Below are 19,166 nucleotides of genomic sequence, written 5' to 3'. Positions count from 1 at the left end.
TGCATCACATATCGAATAAAACTTAACTCTTTGAGACCGAATAAAGAGAGATACAAATAAAATACAAGAGGTGACTGATCAATTACAATGCACAACAAACAACAAACAAAAGGACGCTAACTCGATACATAAAAACACAAATGACAGACCAAATATTAGATAACGGCAAAATTAGAAGCAGCCAACACACCAAACAACAACGGATTTAAAGAGCCACGTGTAACTAGTGTATGACATATCCAGCCCACCCGAGAAACTATACGAACATTGCTCCCACATGAGACCTAAACATTTAACTATGTATGTGGATTTAGTGACACAAATGGATTGTCAAAAGGCCTTAAGCCCCCATCAAACTTATTTGTTCAATTGTTAGTGCTAAAATCTCATTAATGATCCGAATCACCTAAAATATACACATTTTCGAACAATTTCTTTGAAAACGCAGTCCGTACATGTGGGGTTGATGCAACTATCAAGATACACCATCACTTCGAAAAGAAAAATATACTCTCTTTTAAAAGGGAATCCAATAAGTATTATTCATGTCTCATTCAAAATGACATATTTTAATCGTATAAGTTCCATATATAGTGAAGAATTTTAAAAAATATAATGATTCTCCACTTAACATACTACTTCAGTACTAAATAACACCACATAATATGTCATGATGAAAAAAATTGCTTTTAGATGAAAGAAAGAAAACTTAAATGTATGGAAAAGCTTGTGTATTTGGTGTTGGTGCTGGTGCTGGTGCACACACAATAATGAAGAGAAGAAAGCTAAAACTGAGATTTCTATAATAGTGAGCTTAAAAAAATTGTGCGAGCTTTACAGGTACGGTGAATGAGGGGATTTCTCTTAGATTTTATTTTGTTTGACATTGTCGGTTGAAAAAGAGGAGAGCATATAGAATTATGTGGGGTTATGACAATGGCATTAAGTCTTAAACAAATACTAGAAATAAATGTACCTCAAAAAAACATAAGTAGTTTTCAAGATTAAGATATGCCCATGACCACTTTTTCAAGAAGAAGCCGCGTCTTCCACAGTGATTGGAATCTCAATTCTTATCTTCTTTATTTTTGGGACTTAAGTGTGAATCTCCTATTTTATTAATATCATCATGATATCATTATCAATGATATCATAATAACAATTACAAGCATATACTGAAATCACAAGATAACTGGTTTGATCATATAATGTTAGTTGTTTTATTACTACTAGTATAATTTTTGTATATATTTATTTATTCATAAAATCAATTTAATTGGATTATGCTTATAAATAAGATAGAAGGTTTGTGTTAAAATGACAACCCCTCTTAAAATGACACCGTGACACCGCTTATACAACAGTATTATAAACGCTACACAGCAATATTACAAACACTACACAGCAATCTATAGATTGTTGTATAGTGTGTCGGATATTGCTGGACAAGAAATATTGCTGGATAAAGACTAGCAAATTGCTGATCATCTTTTTCCAGATTTTTTTTGCCACGTGCCAGTTTATTATTCATCCACGTGTACAAATGATTGGCTAGGAATGGTGGTATGATGTTATTTTAAGGGGTGGTGGCACCCTAACATGCCCCTAAGATAGAATATTGGAAAAATAAATAAATACTAACAACTATAATCCTCATTTTTCAGTACTTAATGATTGTGGCCTTGTGGGTAACGTTGAAGAGCACGAGAATAGTGTAATACTACATTCGTATGCGAATATGATCAGTCTCGTTTTTCATTTTGGTCTGTCCGCGAATAGGAGTCCCGATTCATTTTTACTAAAAATGGTGAAGAAGCCCAACATTCTTTTAACTCATTCCACTCACATATCATTTAAAATTAATATATACACAAATGAGACTCATATTCCACCAACTTTCTTCCATCACTTTTGTTAACATCTCTTGTGCCGGAACGAAATAAGACTCCTATCATCACGGATGGAGTGAGTACTACTCAATTTCTCTAATAGTCAATAGATATGATTTATAGAAAATATTGTAAGCAAAGCAATATTTGTTTCACAAGTCGTCATGATCATGTTATTATACCAAAATTTCACATGTCTCATGACTCCTTTATTTTTAGACATATGAATTTTAAAAAAATTATATACTGTTAGTGAGAGTGAGTTTGCCTGACCATATACATTAATATCGATTTGTTTAATCTTTTCGCAATTTGTGATGATGAGAAAACACATTAACACATAATCATTCATTATATCGAAAGTGTGGTTAAAGATTATAAAATCATTTAATCTTTGAAGTCAAAGATACCAATTAAAAAAGGAGGAACAGAATCAAAAATAACAAAGAATGTTCTATAAAAACGGTCGTGTCATTTCCATTGCCGCTGTTATCAGATTAAAATTAAATAAATATAATAAAACTAATAATGAAAAATGTGTTTAAAAAGACTGAACACTAAATAAAAAGATTAATGGGTGACAGTTAATCACACAATGAAGCTTTGTTAGATACAGCTGTTTGTCATGTAAACCAAAAAATCTCGAAATAAATAAACAGATAAAATCAAAACGTCTCTATTAATAATCCACCTGTTAATGATTAAATACACTAACTCACATTTGACTATTTGAAAATGCAGATAAACAAATTTCACACATGATGAAATTGATAATTTTGTCTAGGATAAAAACCATAACTAAATAATCTATTTTCCCCTTTATTTCTGAAAATTTGATCGTATAAAAGTTATCAAATAAATAAAACACATGACAAATGAAAAGAGAATAATAACAATAATTTAATAAATTAAATCAAATTTATATTGAAGAGCATACTAGCTTAACAAACAAGAAAACCACAATCACATTGAAATGCACATCAAGAATGAATTCATCTTCAACTTATTCAAAAAAACCAAGAAAATCAAGATAAATAAATACTCCCTCCGTCCCGCATAATTTTATCCAGTATTCCATTTTGATCCGTCCATATTCCACTAACTCATTCCTACTCACATTTTATTATAAAACTAATACTTTAAAAGTAGGACCCACATCCCACCAACTATTTCAACTCACTTTCCACTACATTTCTTAAAATCTGTGCCGGGTCAAAGTGTGTAAAATTATGTGGGACGGAAAGGGATATTCCGACAGAAAATGATCTAAAACAGGATGGGGTCAGGTTTGAGGTTGCAAGTTTCAACAAAGTAACAGTAAGGTCAGCTGAGAAATAATTTGAAAATCAAGAACTCTAATCTTTTGCAGTGTGAAACATTCTTATTTTATGAGATCAAAACATCTCAACAATTTTCCTCAAATCCTTACAAAAGTAGGTTAAGGATGACAAGTGTCGGCTAATTATATCCATTACCAAAATCTATCTCTATCTCAAAAAAAAAAAAAAAAAAACACACACACACACACACACACACACACTCCCACTTTCATGCAACAACGTGGAAGCTCACTTCACCAACCAACAATTTTTTGAGCTCATATGCTCACTCCCTCAAGGCCTCAACTCATTCATGCACTACAACAATCCTCCAACACTCCCCTCTCCTATAAAACCATAGCCATGCCCACCTTTCAAGCTACGAAAAGCTCGATTTTCGAGGAACTCGAACATGATCAAGCAGGACAAGAACGAGGGGGGCGGGGCGAGGTACGTGGGCGTGAGGAGGCGGAAATGGGGGAGGTGGGTGTCGGAGATTCGCGAGCCCGGGAAAAAGACTCGTATTTGGCTGGGGAGTTTCGACACGCCCGAGATGGCGGCCGCGGCCTACGACGTCTCCGCGCGGTACCTGAGGGGGCCGGACGCGCGCGTCAACTTCCCGGAGCTGGTGGAGAGCCTCCCGAAGCCTGCCAGCGCCGACGCGGACGACATCCGCCAGGCGGCTCAGCTGGCCGCCATGCGGCTGGGGGGCGTCGAGCAGTCGGGGGATGCGGACGGTGGTTCTGGCGGGGGTGCTGTCCCGGCTAGGGTGAAGCTGTCGCCTAGCGACATTCAAGCCATCAATGAGGCGCCGCTCGACTCGCCTAAAATGTGGATGGAGCTGGCGGGCCCGTCCGGGGTCGGAGAATCTGTCAGTTATGAGGAGTTTGAGATGGAGGAATGGGATGAAACAGACACTTACTCCATTTGGGACTGATATTCATATAATATAACATAGATGCACACATATATATGAGCATTTTTTTAGATAGAGATTGGTATTTTAGATATAAACCATGCATCTGCATAAGAGAATTCATGTTGACTAGAATGTGAGATAAGGATCTTACATTATTTGTTTCAAGGGCCACTTTTTAGGCCACTTTTCTAACAAGAATTTATTGTATTACTATCATTATAGATTCTAATGAAGCTAATATATTTCTGTTGCTCAAGTCAAAGCTCTTCCTCTTTTTTAGTTCAACTTCTTATTTTATTTTCAGATGGCATTATCACTTTCATTGTTTATTTCAGAGCTAATACTTATCCACATTTAGCTTAAGCCAGCGTTTCTTTATAACTCGATTTCATGTTCTTACTCGAACAGCTTGTTTATCTAGGCTAGCTAATCATAAATTGGTATATAGCTCGAGATGTTTATATGTACGATACAGTCTATGCTTCCTTTACATATTCTACGAGCACATATTGGTAGCCAACAGTAGCTATGTGAGCATTTGATGGTAAAAAAAGAGATATACAACTTTGTTGTAACCTCAACAAGAAAAGATCCATACCCAATTGATTACCTTGATGTCCTTGAGGCTGTTGACGAGAAGGGCACTATCGGCCTTCAGGCAGCATCGTTCCTTTTGCTGGTAAAAAGATTGAAGTTGCACCTGAACCAACAAAATTTCTATCTTCAAAGACAAATGGAGAAAACACAAACATCAAAGTTAATCAAGAAACTATGGAACCAAACTTGTAAATATCATGTGAATTTGTTGGATATGCGAATATAATAAGAACTGCCAATCCGTGGGAGAGGAGAACTGTAGAGATGCAAACATCATGATTCAATGACACTACAAAGAGTTGGTAATAGACTAACCAAGTGAGAAATAATCAATGAAAGTACACAAAGTACTCTGGATTTGCAGTAGCTCAAACATAGTAACAAAATAAAGTCATATAACGTTCAAATTGCAAAAGAAACCAATATGTAAAAATCTGACATAAATGAAATAATGAGAAATGCAATAAAAGCATGAAGGATTATACATCTATAAAGTAAAACATACTACACTGAGAGATATGATCATATGAGAAAATCAATGAATGAATTAAAAGTGAAATAAAACTACTACTACAATTTTAAGGACAAAATAAAAAGAAATAGGAGATACGTAAAAATGACAGCTATCATATTCTCCAATGCACCAAATGGAAATGATTCAATTGCATGGTTCCAAACTACTTCATGAAGACAATTTCACTATGTGAGGAACTGGTTTCCAATAAGACTAAAAAATGACCTCGCATAGCCTCACTAGTAGTATTATGCAATATCGCAGTTCAATGCTTGGTACAAGTCAAAATTTGTATATACCAAAATTTTATCTATTGTGCAATACTGAGTCCAGCAAGAAACAGAAGATAAAGAGAGAAAGATGAAGTCAATTATGAGATCACTTAGCATTCTCATTTCATCAAAATTGTGACAGTGGACAAGACTGACAGCCCGACAAGACTCACGAATATGCTACGTGAGGATTGAATACAAACTTGAAGTGCTTGCTTTCCAGGTCTCTTGCTAGATTTCCCCTCCCAGTTCTTCTAAGTTGCTTCACAACTTTAATGTAAATGCTGAAATTCGGCCTTAGGCCTTTTTCCATCATGTCCACAAGAGTGTTCCGAGCACTCATGATATGACCTTTTTCTGAATAGAGTTTGGCCATTAAGCTGTATATCATATTGCTAGAGGTCTTATCAATAGCACTTGCATAAACAACATGCTTGCATGCTGCCTCATATCTTTCTGCAGCAAACAAAGTCTTAATGATGCAAGCATGAGTAGACAGTCGAGGCTGAACTCCTTGAGCCACCATTTGATCAAGAATCCGGTGAACAGCATCCATATTGCCTAAACTACAAACAGAATTGATAAGAATCTCAAACGTTATAGCATCAAAAGGGATGTCGCTTTTTTTCATCTCATCAACCAGTTGAAAGACTTCAGTAATCCTAGAATTCTTCCATAGGCTTCCAAGAAGATAGTTATACACAGTGGTAGTATGAGTGCAACGAGCCTGTCTCATCCCTCTGATTATACCATGTGCTTCTTCTATAAGGCCACTCCTGCACATCTCACGGATGAAAAGAAGTGAACACGACTGCTTGCTCCCGGAAATGCTGATGACATGCTTAGCCATTTCGAACAAGTGAAACTTACAGAACATCTCAATCAAGGCACAGACACCAGAACTCTGAAACGATCCCCCAACTTCATTCAACAAATCCAACACAATTTTAGTGGATTCCTTCAATGAAGCCTCTGCAGATGCCAACACGGGTAAAAACCCAAAAGCCTCATAAGTCAGACAAATCTTTTCACAAGCAAACTTCCTAAACAACTCCTGCATTGTGCCATAGTCCTCCAACCTTCCGAGGTTATCGATGATCAAACTACAAACACAAGAATCCTTCTGCAGCTTAGGATCATTACTCCAAATCCACTCAAAGAACCTCAATCCATGTACCTTCTCAGAATTTAAGAATTCAAAAATCTCAGTGACAGAGTATGCATTCAATCTATGGCGCATCATATTTAACCTGCGCTCCAAATCCTCTCCATTGCTCCTAATCATACCAACAACTTCCAAAACAAACTCCAGCCGATAATTTTTCTCACTCTTCACAACAGAACCAGAAGCAAACGAGCTATTTGATGATGATACAGAGAAGTATCTAACCATTTTCCCACAACTAAGCCAACCAAATTCATTACACACACTTTGGCAACTATGTGTTGATAAAACCAATGATTCAATTACAAACTTTGAAGGAATCCCACAAAAGGAGCCGCCCAAAACATGATTCTTGACATATGAAGACAGCTTAATTTGAACCGAACGCAATCCAAAATGAAGACTTGAGGAAGACCCAGAAGAGGAAGTGCTTAAAGCTGGCGTTTTTCGAAGTGAGCGTGGTTCAAAAGGGATAAATGCATACAACCTAATCGAAGAATGGCGCAAAAAAATTATTGTATTTACATATACTGAAAACGGATATTTGGGGGTTAGGGCTTTTGGAGAGAGTGATGAGCAGTTTAAGCAGTACCTGAAGAAATTCTGATTAGGGTAAAATTTGTAAGAGAATCTCATTTTTCACTCACTGCAATCCATCTTCTTCGAAATTGATTTGAGAAGCAGAGAAGCAGAAGGGACAAAAATGTAATTACATATTTCTCGGTAGGGTTCTTTGTAATTCCTGATTAAAAAGGATTGAACTATTTTATTTCTTAATTTTTGAATTATTTTGAAATAATAAGCTCTCAATTAAACAAACAAAACACAAGTACTACTATTATTTTGAAGGGAATATGAATTTAATGTTATGAATCAACAAATGCGAGTAGAACTGCCCAAGGTTTATCGAACTGGCGGTTAAAACCGAAACTGCAACTGTCGGTTATGGTTCCGAACCGAAACCGTGAAAATTTACCCGAACTGAAACCGTCGATTTTTGAACCGTGGTTCGGTTCAGGTTCAAAAATTTTCAAACCGAAACCGTGCCGGAACCGCCGGTTCCGAGTGGTTCCAAATCAGAACCGTGAAAAACCGCCAGTTCGGAACTGAAACCGAAACCGACAGTTTTGGAACCGAAACCGTAACCGCGAAACACCCTCGCGGTTCGATTCTGGTTCAACAATTTCCAAAACCGGAACTGGCGGTTCCGAACTGTAACCGCCAGTTCCTAAACTGTGGACACCTCTAAATGTGAGTATAAAACCGATTAAAATCGAGTCAATACTGGTAAAAGCGAAAAATCTTTTTATCTAAATAATCCGATAAAGAAGAAAAAGAAAAATAGGAGAGAGAAGGAAAAATATGGAAATTTCTAGAAAAGAAAATATAATAGGCCGCCAGCAAAGAACACGCAAGAGGGGCTTACGCACACCACGTTCTCTTTTCATTTCCCACGCATTTTCATACACATATATATATATCCTCCCCTTATTCGTCGTCGTCTCCGCAAACCCTAGAAATTTCTCTTCGAGAGATCCTCGCTCCTTCTCTAAATTCTAGCGAATAGCTTTCTATTTTCGGACCTTTCCGGAAAAATCTGAATTAGGATGGCGTCGTTTGAGGAAGCGCCGCCTGGTAACAAGGCCGCCGGAGAGAAGATTTTCAAGACCAAGTGTGCTCAGTGCCACACAGTCGACAAAGGAGCTGGCCACAAGCAAGGTATGGATGACCTGGATCTGTTTCTGAGCTCGCCTGCTTTCGATTTGTAGATCTGATCTGTTGCTTAACTTTTTTGTGAATCGACGCTTTGTGTTGCTTTGATGTTTGATTTCTGGTGTTTTTTTACTGTTTCATTGGTTGGATTTAGTTAGATCTTGTGTGGAATTATTGAGATCTTGCCTTTCATATGCTGAACTCTAGAGATTGGAATTGTGGAAATCATGAATAAATGAGTTGCGAGGTATAGAATTTTACTTCTTAATTCGAGTGTGAAAAGCTCAATGTTTTTGGTAGATTGGATCTGTAGTTTGGGTTTATTATCTGGTGCTAAATTAGGCGTAGTCAAATGTATAAATCAATCACAAAAACCTGTGTATATTATGTTGAAATCCATGGCAAATGGATCAATCCTGTAGCTCACTAGATGTAGCATCTCTAAGGACTATATAGGCTGCCTTGTTTATGGTTTTAGTGGGGAGATTGATAGACGAATTCACTAGGCTAGCATGAATAAGAATCTTAATGGTATGCACCTTTCTCACATCAATATTTGTTGCCGGTGTCGTTGTTAGACTTGGCACCTAGTATGCACCTTTCTCTACCTCAATATTTGTGTGTGTTGTTAGGCTTTGGTCTTTGTGCATTTATTAGATGCACATATATGAGGCAGGTTTATGTTGTTTGACACTAGGCATAAGTTTTCATGAGGAGAATATTATTTTCTTTTGGATGCTGGGATTAAAAGATTGGAAAAAAGTGCATCTATGCTTTTGGGGCATTTGTTTTCTTTTGGATGCTGGGATTAAAAGGCTTGAATTTGCAGGACCTAACCTAAATGGTCTCTTCGGGCGGCAGTCTGGAACTACCCCGGGTTACTCGTACTCTGCTGGTAACAAGAACAAGGCTGTGATTTGGGAAGAGAAGACCCTGTATGATTACTTGTTGAATCCCAAGAAGGTGAGTTTGTTTGGAAAATTGACAAATCCATTACTCTAAAGATGTTGTTTGTGGTTCATTTATGTTGTTTAACATAATCCCAAGGACCACCTACTCTGTCATACATGATTAGTTAGGGAAAGTGATCAAGTGAATAGTGATGTATCTTCATCTTTCCTTCTGACTAGACACAGCTTTTATTGTAGTCTACTTTTAAGTTATCTTTGTTATTTATATCGATTTTTTTTATCTTGTTCCTGCAGTACATCCCTGGAACGAAGATGGTTTTCCCAGGATTGAAGAAGCCTCAGGACCGTGCTGATCTCATTGCATACCTGAAGGAGTCCACAGCTTAAGCACACTTCATGGTTATGTCTTTTTGCAGTTGAGAGCCACATTTTACCTTTTGAGTAGCAAAAAAACACAAATACTCTCTACTAAATAATTCTTTGGAATACCTTTTGAAGTCCCTCTTGCAAGAGTTAATGTTTTTGTCAGATGGAAATAAATTTGAGTGGTCTATGCCTATCTAGATACTAAAGGTTCAAAGCTATGTTTGCTTGAACATTCTTTTCGACAGTACCCCTTATTCTGGTCTGTAAAAGATCTGGAGTACATTCTCTTTCTTATGATAAGAAACCATTTATTTCCAATTGATAGATACTTAATCTTTGTGGTAGTTTAATGAAACAACTTTTTACTGCAACCAATGTTATATTTTGACTGCATAGAGCCATAGACAGCATACAGGTGTTGTTATCAATGAAATCCGAGGGGTTTATGCTTTTGAGTGTTATTGTGTCTGCATTAGTACACTTGGCATGTTTAAACTACTTCCTAAATCTGGAAATTTGAAAACATGCCAATATAGTTCACTTACAACAAGCCCTGGTTTTTTTAAATAAATGCCATTGCTGCCTTTCACTTCTTCAATGCTCGACTTTCTACTGTGACGGACGACGAAGTCCTGGGATCTGAAACAAGAATTAGAATAGCTCAGCAAGGAAGCTGTGATAACATGCGTGTGATCGAAATTCATTTTATTTGATGTTGAAATTAAAGATTACTAATATGCTCTAAATGGATTTGTAAGGTACTAACCACAACTCCATGAGGGCCAATCCGATTATGCGATATAAAATTGAGGATCAGATTGGCGAATTCATCCGGAACATCCTCCTGCGATTCTCAAACATGTGGGCAACTATGATGACAGCTAAATATAAGACACGATCAAAGAATGAGTCTTCGATGAATCAGACCTGTATGGCATGGCCGGTGTGCCTAACCACCATCATTTGAAATTTTCCTTGCATTTGGCCTATTGTGAGAGTTCTGAGAAGAAAAAATCAAAATCATGTAGCTATTCAAATAACACGAGTACAATTTCTTAACATTGAGTCCTTGACTACAAATCATCGTTTCAACTATTCAATAACCAAAGTGACAATCTTCATACTGGCAAACATACGCAGAAAGATCGGGGGTTACCAGATCAAATATAAACGTGACTTCACGACTATCAGACGTATATTACTGGGTCAATCTTATGAGACTGGATGTATTATAAGAATAATATTTTAAAAAATTGAAGGGACTAACTTGTCAAGCCTATCAGTTCCTGCCAGAAGTAAGAGTTTTGGTACAGGGCTAGCCAAGAACTTTTCTGAAAGACCTTCATACCTGAAACAAATAACTCCATAGTCAAGAGTTCACTTCCTACGAAATACAAATTATTTCTGAAATGTGACAAACAGAGTGAGTAAAAAATTGAAGTCTTCAAGATAATGACAACAAATACATTTGAAAATTAGCGTACAGAGGAGAACTATCTTACCATCCTCTCCAATATTGTTCAGTTTCTACCAGCTTAGCTCGGTGGGTATAGCTGCAGATCCAGCATGACTAACTTGTGTTAGTTCAATGGGAAGATCATATAATCAGTGTCAGGCATGCTTACAACAGAAGAGTGAAGAAGAACACAACTTATAAAGGAAAAACACAGTAGAATGGCTCACCATTTTCTTGAATCATCATAGATTAGTGTACTGGGGATAGAGACACGAGCAGAATCGACGTTTCTCAAAGAGCCTCCTTTGATATTCCATTCAATCTAACAGCATATAGGACAATCACTGTTACAATTTCTATCAGAAGAAATACAAAATTCACAGTGGAATTATGCCGGAGTAGATATATCCAAGAGTAAGAGTTTTTCTCTTTGATTTGTTTGTACTAACTTCATTTTCCGCATCTTGCGTATCCCTTGAAAGACGATGGGAGGAGGTGTCAAATCACACACAATGAACCACATTTTAGAAAGCTAAAGCTTATAGTTTTCTGTTATATTCAAAATTACCATCCCAAATCTTACTAGAAATGAATGACGAAGGAATTGAGCAACATTTTATACTTTTGCTTTTCAAACTTTTGAAGGCTATAATCTCTTTCATAGACCAAAATATCTGAGGACATTGTCCATCAACTGGTGGATAAGGAAACATTATCATGTGGAGTACATGAAACTGCTAGCAAAGTTGAGTACACCACACTGAACTGAACGAACAACAGAATATTACCGCTTTCTCAATGCTGGAGAAATGTTGCATTCGATTTGATAAGATCTGCTGCATATGTATTAATGAAGCCATTGCTGTACCCTGAGATATTATGCAGCTAAAGGATCACATACACCAAATATTTGGAAGTCAACCTCAACAGCATTAAAAAACATGAAGAGCTAAGCTAACCTCAACAACATCCACAACAACCAGCGCAGCCAGGCTAGGAAGCACTTTCTTTGCAGCAATATGAACAGCAAGTGCACCTCCCATACTACATTATATGCATTAAATTTGGATGAAATTCAACTAGTAATTGGAAAAATAAGAGCAGAATCATCCATGACAAAGAAACACAAATGCCCAAGCTGCTCAAGAACAATAATCCAGCATTTGCCATTTTATTGACAACTGAGCGTTTAAATTCTGGCTAGTTCAGCAGAAGAAAGACAAATTCAAGTGTTGGCTGGATAGAACTATGGTATTTCTCACACGTCCAACTTTGGACTTCAAAGCTTGCTCAGAGAATATTTGCATGTTATTTGTTAAGATAACGCCAAGTGAAGTGACATTCAAACAATTGTAATTGTACGAAGCATAACATTTTCGTTCTACCATAGAGATAGTACCTGTGGCCAACCATCACAATTGCTGGAGGAGAATCCCCATACATTGTCTTCACAACAGCCACTACATCATTGCAAAGAGTCTGCATTTATTGGTGAAAATGTCAACACAGACAAAGTTCAGACTAGAATGTCCAATGCTGATCTTAGAACATAAGAATACTTTATATCAAAATGCATTGTAATCAACTTAGGTTGCAATGAAAGAAATAGATACCTCAATAGATAGATCTAAATCATTCTCAGTGTATGACTTCCCATGTCCCCTCAAATCCAATGCTACTACTCTAGCTTTCTCTTTAATTAGTTTTGCTGACAGAGCAAATGAGAGCCTGGTAAAAGTTGTTGAACAAAACACACAATTTAGGACCAACTAAATTTTCTGCACGAAAGTATATGCTTTTTAAGTTCAAAGCTTTAAATCACAAGAAATCAATATTTACACTAATAAGAGAAATATAGGATTTCATTCTAAAATGCGAGCTGTTGATCTACCCTGAATAACCCCCACCATGGAGACATAAAACAACTGGACCCTCATTTCCTGCCTTATAGAAGTGAAACACCTGAAGCAAAGAGCAGACCAAAGGAAGCTTTTAGAATTACAACATGAATAGAAGATTCGTAAATTGATTGAAAATATGATGCCACTGACATTTTCAGAGTCTGGAATGCGAACATCATCTTCTTGGTCAAAGTAGTCTGACCAATCTAATGGTGCATATTTTTTTGATGAAGTCCTACAAGTTAAAACCACGAAGAGAACAACAGCAGTAAGAATAAGACAAATAAGTGATCTTTCAGGCCCGGGTCGTAAAATAGTGAACACAACAAGAAAGTATGCAAATCAACAAAGACGGCAGGAAATGCAAAAAAACTTATGCCAGTTTTAAAGTTCAGCACCAAAATTACTCCTGATTTAGCTCCATTAGAATATTAAAGATAAATTCCAGCAGCAGTTCAAGCAACCTTTTACTTACCTACCTGCTTATTTATTAGTTTCCCTAAGACCGTTTTCGGTTCGCCAAAACAGTCAATTTTCCTGAAGAAGCCGGTACGCCTTGAACTAATCAATCAAACTGTTCATAAATATGCAATTCTTCCATTTTTTCAAATTCTATGGGGAAAATTTTTCAATTCATTAGTAAGTAACTTATATCACTCTTATCACAAACTTTCAGAGGGAAACTTCTTCAATTCACTAGTATGTAACTAAAATCACTCTTATCACAAACTCTCACCAACGATCATATCCTAAATTCTTCTCTGATGCAACAAATCATAAGCTGAGAGTAAGAATTAACAAACCAGAGGATATTAGTGAATTAACGCATCTATGTACTGCTCATAGATACTTCAAACATTTTCACCACAGCAACCAAACAGCATTATTAAATTGAGTATTACCTAAATACACTACCACAATAATAATACAATTAAAATCGAAGCTCAAACAGAACAGAACGATTCAAATTTCATATTCCAAACAGAACGAATCACAACCAGAGAATCTAAAAACTAATCAACAAGTTCAGATTCTAAACAAAAACAACTGAATCACAAACCGTTACTAATAGCATAAATTAGTAAAAAATCGCGAGAAAGTTACTGAATCGGAGGACGATCAGGCTTGGAAGCAAAAGCCGATGGAGATTTTCCAGCACTCTGAGCTGCAGTTCCGCCATTTTGCGAATCCTCTTCAGGAAGCGAGCTTAGATTTGACGATGAATTCTCCATTTCTTTGATCAAACTTAATTCTCTGCTAATATTTGTTGGTTATTTGATGATGAATTTTGGGCTGCAAATTTATGGGCCCTACTTAGGCCCAACGAATCTAAAGCCCAACTTGAATTTGAAATATTAATTGGGCCCAATAAGCCTTAAATTACATCCAATTAGTATAATACTACTATAATAATGTTATATACACGTGATAAATTGTAGTGGTGTAAGACTACAAATATAATACTACTACATGATAATACTGCTCATATTTTAAGGGGTGACGTATGGGTTTAGATTTGTGGAAATGAGAGCATATCAACTCAATTTTGAAAAAAATACTATATACAGATTATACACATACCTAATCCAAATATAAGAGACAAGTGCATAAAACAATATTATTTAGAAATACTATACTAAGTCTTATGAAAAGAAGACTCAACCACTACTTGGATTGACACCTAATATGATTTCCACTTGTTCATACTTCTATTATTGTCAAAGTCTACCCTAGAATTGTTTCACTTTCAATAATGAAAAGTAATGTGTATGAATTAATGTATTTATTTAAGCGTAAAAAGAATTGGCTGAAAATATAATTTTGCGTCATGTAGTAAAAGAGGGTCTTTTTTGTTCTAAACAAGACAATTAAGGTGGTATGGATATATACCATTTCACTTTTTGGAAAATGAATGATTAATACTTTACTTATATCTCGACATTATAAACAACTCCTATTTATGGAAAAATGTATTTTTTTTTCAATATAGTGATATTCTTAGTAATATAATTTTTCCAGTAAAAACTCATTATCAACATTCATTCACTAGTGAAACATGCTCTATATTTCTTGGATGGATGAAGTTGTATTTATGAATAGTAGCAAATATGTACTCCTGAAGAATTTTTATCATCTAATCTAAATATTTTGGTACCAACAACTTTCACTATACAATATTTATTTGCTTGTAAATACGTGATAATATTTCCTTGTCCTGAAGAATTTTTATTATCTAATCTAAATATTTTGGTAATTTATGATTTTTAACCAAAAGTAATTTTTTTATAAATTGAATCTGATGTGTTCGCCGAAAGTGTCAGTGTGGGAAAAACAACGATCACTAAACGACGCCGATTTTAATAGAATAAGGTCATTTGCTTATAAATACACGAACTTTTGATATTTTCTAGAACCTCCCTCAAATTTTGAATTGTTCTAGCTTTTCCGAACGAAATATTTTTCGAAATGATTAATTGTTCAACACTTCGTTTGAAACTTGGGTATGAGTTTTATAATCACATGTTTCTCCAGTGTGAGTATAATAAACTGGAAAGAAGGAGTAACAAAAGCATCTCCTATCTCCTGTTAAATTCTCTAAATTCTGTCCCACATCGACTTGGTGATGATCTAATCTAATCTATATAAGTGTGGATAACTCTCCCTCTTATGAGGCCTTTTAAGGGGTGAGTGACTCATTTCTAATATGGTATCAGAGCGGGCCCAAGTCGATGATGATTTTCTCTTTATCGCTTATCTACCTCACGAGTGGAAGACCGATGTCCTTTCCGGCCCACATCAATGAATGAGCCCTTTTAAGGGGTGAGTGACCCATTTCTAATATCTCCGAATATGTTCTCTCACAACTTCATAATATTTCTTAACTGAATATGTAAAAAAAGAAGTATAAAAAAATGGGAAAAAAGTGGGAGATGGTTGCATGGAAACGCGGAAACCCTTTTTTGTAGTGGGAGATTTATGTTATGTATGTATGCTTAAAGTTAAACCCACAATGAAAAGTTGTGCAACTTTGAAAAACTATTATTACTGCTCAATTAAAACGTGCTATTAGTACAAATGAATGTAAGAAAAAAGCGACAGCTATATATGTATAATTAGTGCCTCGAATTAGGGATACTTCTTGTCTTGTTTTTCTTCCTTAGATTTGTCCAACAACAGCTTGCAGGTGGTCAACAATGTCCTTCACTGTCCCACTGAATTCGCTCCTCATCTGCAATACATATTAAATTATAAGATCTCTTAATTTTAAGAGTATAGAAATCTCTAGAGTTTTAGCTGAATTAAAAGTCTAGGCACGATTTTATAATATATTGTAATTCAAATAATATTTGTTTTGCAATTACTATTTCTACTATTTTAGCTTCAAATTAAAAAAGCAGATTCATTCGTAGAAATTAGGGATGACGTAGAAAAGTATTAGAAGATGCAATGTTTCAAAAGTAATGTAAAATAGTACTACTCCTAGTAGTAACAAATTTTGGATAAATAATGCGTTCTTTCTGGAAATTAATGCCAGCCATAAAATAAAGTTTAATTAGCATTTGATACATAAAAAAGAACGAATTCAATAATTGATGAGTAAGTTCTTAAAGAAAAAGTTGAACTATTTGCAATAAAAGGGTTCTGGATAATCCTTAATTAATTTAAATGGAGATTATTTACCCATGATAATCATATATATTAAGTAAAAATGTAACTATTTGATTTATGAAAAGGCAAAGTTATAGAATAGGGAGTATACTAGAAATTACCTCAGCAAGAATTGTGACATCTAGAGCTGCTTGTCCAAACGGCATGATTCTAATGTCTGCAACATTAAGATGTAACCTTTCCATTTCACATGGAATTCTTGACATCAATCCCATTTGTTTCTTGCAACACATTTTTATCAGGACATGCCTCTCCCTCACTCTTGCACTAATCTCTGTCGATACTAATTCGCAGTCTCTATTCGAGGGATCCTCATTGTACGAGACGCTCACACTATCTTCTCGTGGCGCGCCTATGGAACGTGCCATGGCTTCGTTTTCGAGCACATTAACTCTCTCTTGAAGCGACTTCAAATGGTGTATAGCGTCTTCTAGTAGAGATGCCTTGTCCAACTAAATAAAATAGAGATTTACCAAAATTAGTTCACTAGTTAATTTGATTTCTCATCAAATGTATATAGTCACTATGTATAGATAAGAATTTTGTGTACATTTAACTAAATTTTGAACTTATGAAGACGCAACACAATTGGTAAGACCATAAAAGAGCTTATGAAGTGGAGTACTAGTTTATTTTTTATCCCTTTTAATCACAACAATTTTCAAACCTCTTAAGATCAAAATGACATTTTCTGAACGTACGAGATTAATAACACTGGTGAGGTTTGAACCTCAGACATCGATACATACAAAACGAAGTCTACCACGTTATGTTATCCAAATTAACTAGATTAGGTTAAAACAAATTAACTAGAAACTAACATTTGTTTCCCCTAAATGAATAATTTCAAGAAGATAAATTAGTGTTATCAATTTAATTAAATTTAATTATTTACCTTCTTCAATCCCGGCACAACTTTAGAAAGAGCGATGAAGAGCTGCCGTAATTCCTCACGCCGTTTCCTCTCCGCCATGAGATGATCCTGAGCTTGCAACGGCGTTCTCGTTGCTGTCGAACCCCTCTCTCTCTTCCCGAACTCCTCGTCTTCTTTAGACGAAGACGAGAAGCTTATGATCTGCGGCGTTAGGTTTTCATCACAATCTGCATTCGCCGGCAAAAACCTCTCCTTCTCAAAAGAAATCAACTGTGGAGCTTCCACATGAGCAGATACTGTTGAAGAACTCGGCAAATTCATCGATTCCTCACAATTCCATGAATTAATCAAGCTCGTGGAGCTCATCCTCAGCTGATCGCCGCCGTCGCCGTGAGAAATTTGGGAGGTGGCGCTGCTGCCGGAGTAGATCTCAGCTAGAAAAGGGTTGAGATAGAAGAATTCGTCGTCCAATATTTCCATAGCCCTAAATTATGTCAACAAATTTAATTACTTTTATTATGATTAGAAATTAAAGTACATGAACTATACCTAGTCATCAATTTTTTGGTTTTCAATTAAGTAGAGAAAACTCATAATTTTCTCAATTCTTTGGAAAACATGCGATGATACCTTTTAAAATTCTAATGGTATGTGATACATGAATCCAATGATACTTTCTAATGGTATGTGATACATGAATTCATTTTCTTGCAAAAACGAAAAATATGCAACAATTTTCATTGGATTTTTGACCATTTTTTTTGGGCAAAACCAAAGACTTGGGATTGTTCGATCTGTAACATTATATCTTATGGTTGAATATGTACCGTGTTTGGTTCATGAGACTGAATAATCATGTGGTAATTAGTCATAACAATCGAATAATACCTTTGGATACTAATAAAAACTTCGTATCTTCAAATTTCACACCAAATCAAAAGGATGAAGCTTGTCCAATTTCAAAATATTATAATTCATGTACTATTAATTTTTCTTTTTTACTAAAATGGTAGTAGAAGAATTTGAAATATACCTGGAAATTAAAACAAGCTTTGAAATTTCTTCTTCTTCTCCTTCTTTCTCTCTCTCTCTCTCTTGCACACACAGGGAGTGAGCTTCAGACAGATTATATTCTTCAAGGTGTGATGAAACGGTCGGAGATATATAGGTATACGCACACACGTGTGAACTGGGATTGGACTGTAGAAATGGAGGCGCATAACGAGCTCTATACATAAAGATTATAGATACATAGATGTGTGCGCATATGTTTATGTTTTAGTCAAAGGAAATGGAAGTTTCTTGGGGGCAATCATTATCACTTCTTACTTTTGCAAATTAATTCAACGCGTTGATGTGAAGTTTTTTATTTCAATATTTGTGACGCACATGATTGATTATCGTAATTACTTAAAGTTAGTTAGCGTGTGCTATTTTTCAACAGTGGATATATAATTTCTCCTAATTCAATTGATAGTTATATACAGTTCATGATACTAATTGTGAAGAAAGGCGAATTAAAAAGAATATGAAATTAGCTCACTTCAATCAATTCATGCAAAGCGTATGATGTAAGCTAACAATAAGGTTGACAGATGATA

General features: G+C 35.7%; 5 protein-coding genes across 8 annotated transcripts; 2 read left to right on the top strand and 3 right to left on the bottom strand.

Annotated features, from left to right (window-relative positions):
* Positions 1 to 3,250: 3,250 nt before the first annotated feature.
* LOC125222269 (pentatricopeptide repeat-containing protein At5g14080-like) lies at positions 3,251 to 7,404 on the bottom strand. 4 transcript variants are annotated; one of them, XM_089063190.1, is made up of 4 exons: positions 7,268 to 7,404; positions 5,684 to 7,162; positions 4,738 to 4,827; positions 3,251 to 4,077 (listed from the first exon to the last, which is right to left on the bottom strand). In XM_089063190.1, the coding sequence occupies exons 1-3, from the start codon at positions 7,309 to 7,311 to the stop codon at positions 4,782 to 4,784; spliced, it is 1,569 nt and encodes a 522-aa protein (XP_088919316.1). In that variant the 5' UTR covers positions 7,312 to 7,404; the 3' UTR covers positions 3,251 to 4,077; positions 4,738 to 4,781. The 4 variants fall into 4 exon arrangements, 3 of the variants coding, with proteins under 3 accessions (XP_088919316.1, XP_047980750.2, XP_047980748.2); XR_016134682.1 differs by having other exon boundaries at positions 4,726 to 4,827; positions 5,684 to 7,369; XM_048124793.2 differs by having other exon boundaries at positions 5,714 to 7,369.
* On the top strand, positions 3,621 to 4,383 carry LOC148933017 (Integrase-type DNA-binding superfamily protein). Its single transcript, XM_089063191.1, has one exon. It carries the CDS (start codon positions 3,621 to 3,623, stop codon positions 4,143 to 4,145), a length of 525 nt encoding a protein of 174 aa, XP_088919317.1. The 3' UTR covers positions 4,146 to 4,383.
* A 743-nt stretch (positions 7,405 to 8,147) lies between the features above and the next one.
* Positions 8,148 to 9,983, top strand: CYTC-2 (cytochrome c-2). The gene is made up of 3 exons (XM_048124796.2): positions 8,148 to 8,394; positions 9,218 to 9,351; positions 9,594 to 9,983. The coding sequence occupies exons 1-3, from the start codon at positions 8,283 to 8,285 to the stop codon at positions 9,684 to 9,686; spliced, it is 339 nt and encodes a 112-aa protein (XP_047980753.1). The 5' UTR covers positions 8,148 to 8,282; the 3' UTR covers positions 9,687 to 9,983.
* A 100-nt stretch (positions 9,984 to 10,083) lies between these two features.
* On the bottom strand, positions 10,084 to 14,262 carry LOC125222270 (esterase/lipase/thioesterase family protein). Its single transcript, XM_048124794.2, has 13 exons — positions 14,127 to 14,262; positions 13,173 to 13,257; positions 13,013 to 13,083; positions 12,735 to 12,849; positions 12,521 to 12,600; positions 12,081 to 12,165; positions 11,910 to 11,990; positions 11,349 to 11,443; positions 11,168 to 11,218; positions 10,933 to 11,013; positions 10,593 to 10,665; positions 10,432 to 10,509; positions 10,084 to 10,304 (listed from the first exon to the last, which is right to left on the bottom strand). Exons 1-13 carry the CDS (start codon positions 14,252 to 14,254, stop codon positions 10,275 to 10,277), a joined length of 1,053 nt encoding a protein of 350 aa, XP_047980751.2. The 5' UTR covers positions 14,255 to 14,262; the 3' UTR covers positions 10,084 to 10,274.
* Positions 14,263 to 16,040: 1,778 nt separating this feature from the next.
* LOC125220160 (transcription factor bHLH25-like) lies at positions 16,041 to 18,733 on the bottom strand. Its single transcript, XM_048122308.2, has 4 exons — positions 18,599 to 18,733; positions 17,587 to 18,049; positions 16,793 to 17,143; positions 16,041 to 16,251 (listed from the first exon to the last, which is right to left on the bottom strand). The coding sequence occupies exons 2-4, from the start codon at positions 18,043 to 18,045 to the stop codon at positions 16,180 to 16,182; spliced, it is 882 nt and encodes a 293-aa protein (XP_047978265.2). The 5' UTR covers positions 18,046 to 18,049; positions 18,599 to 18,733; the 3' UTR covers positions 16,041 to 16,179.
* Positions 18,734 to 19,166: the final 433 nt, after the last annotated feature.

This window comes from Salvia hispanica, chromosome 1 (assembly GCF_029641045.1).
Source record: "Salvia hispanica isolate PSC_SH4W2 chromosome 1, Shi_PSC_v1, whole genome shotgun sequence".
NCBI classification, from domain to species: Eukaryota; Viridiplantae; Streptophyta; class Magnoliopsida; order Lamiales; family Lamiaceae; genus Salvia; species Salvia hispanica.
The sequence above is the reverse complement of the archived record's forward strand: the minus strand, read 5'-3'. Positions and strand labels throughout refer to the sequence as shown.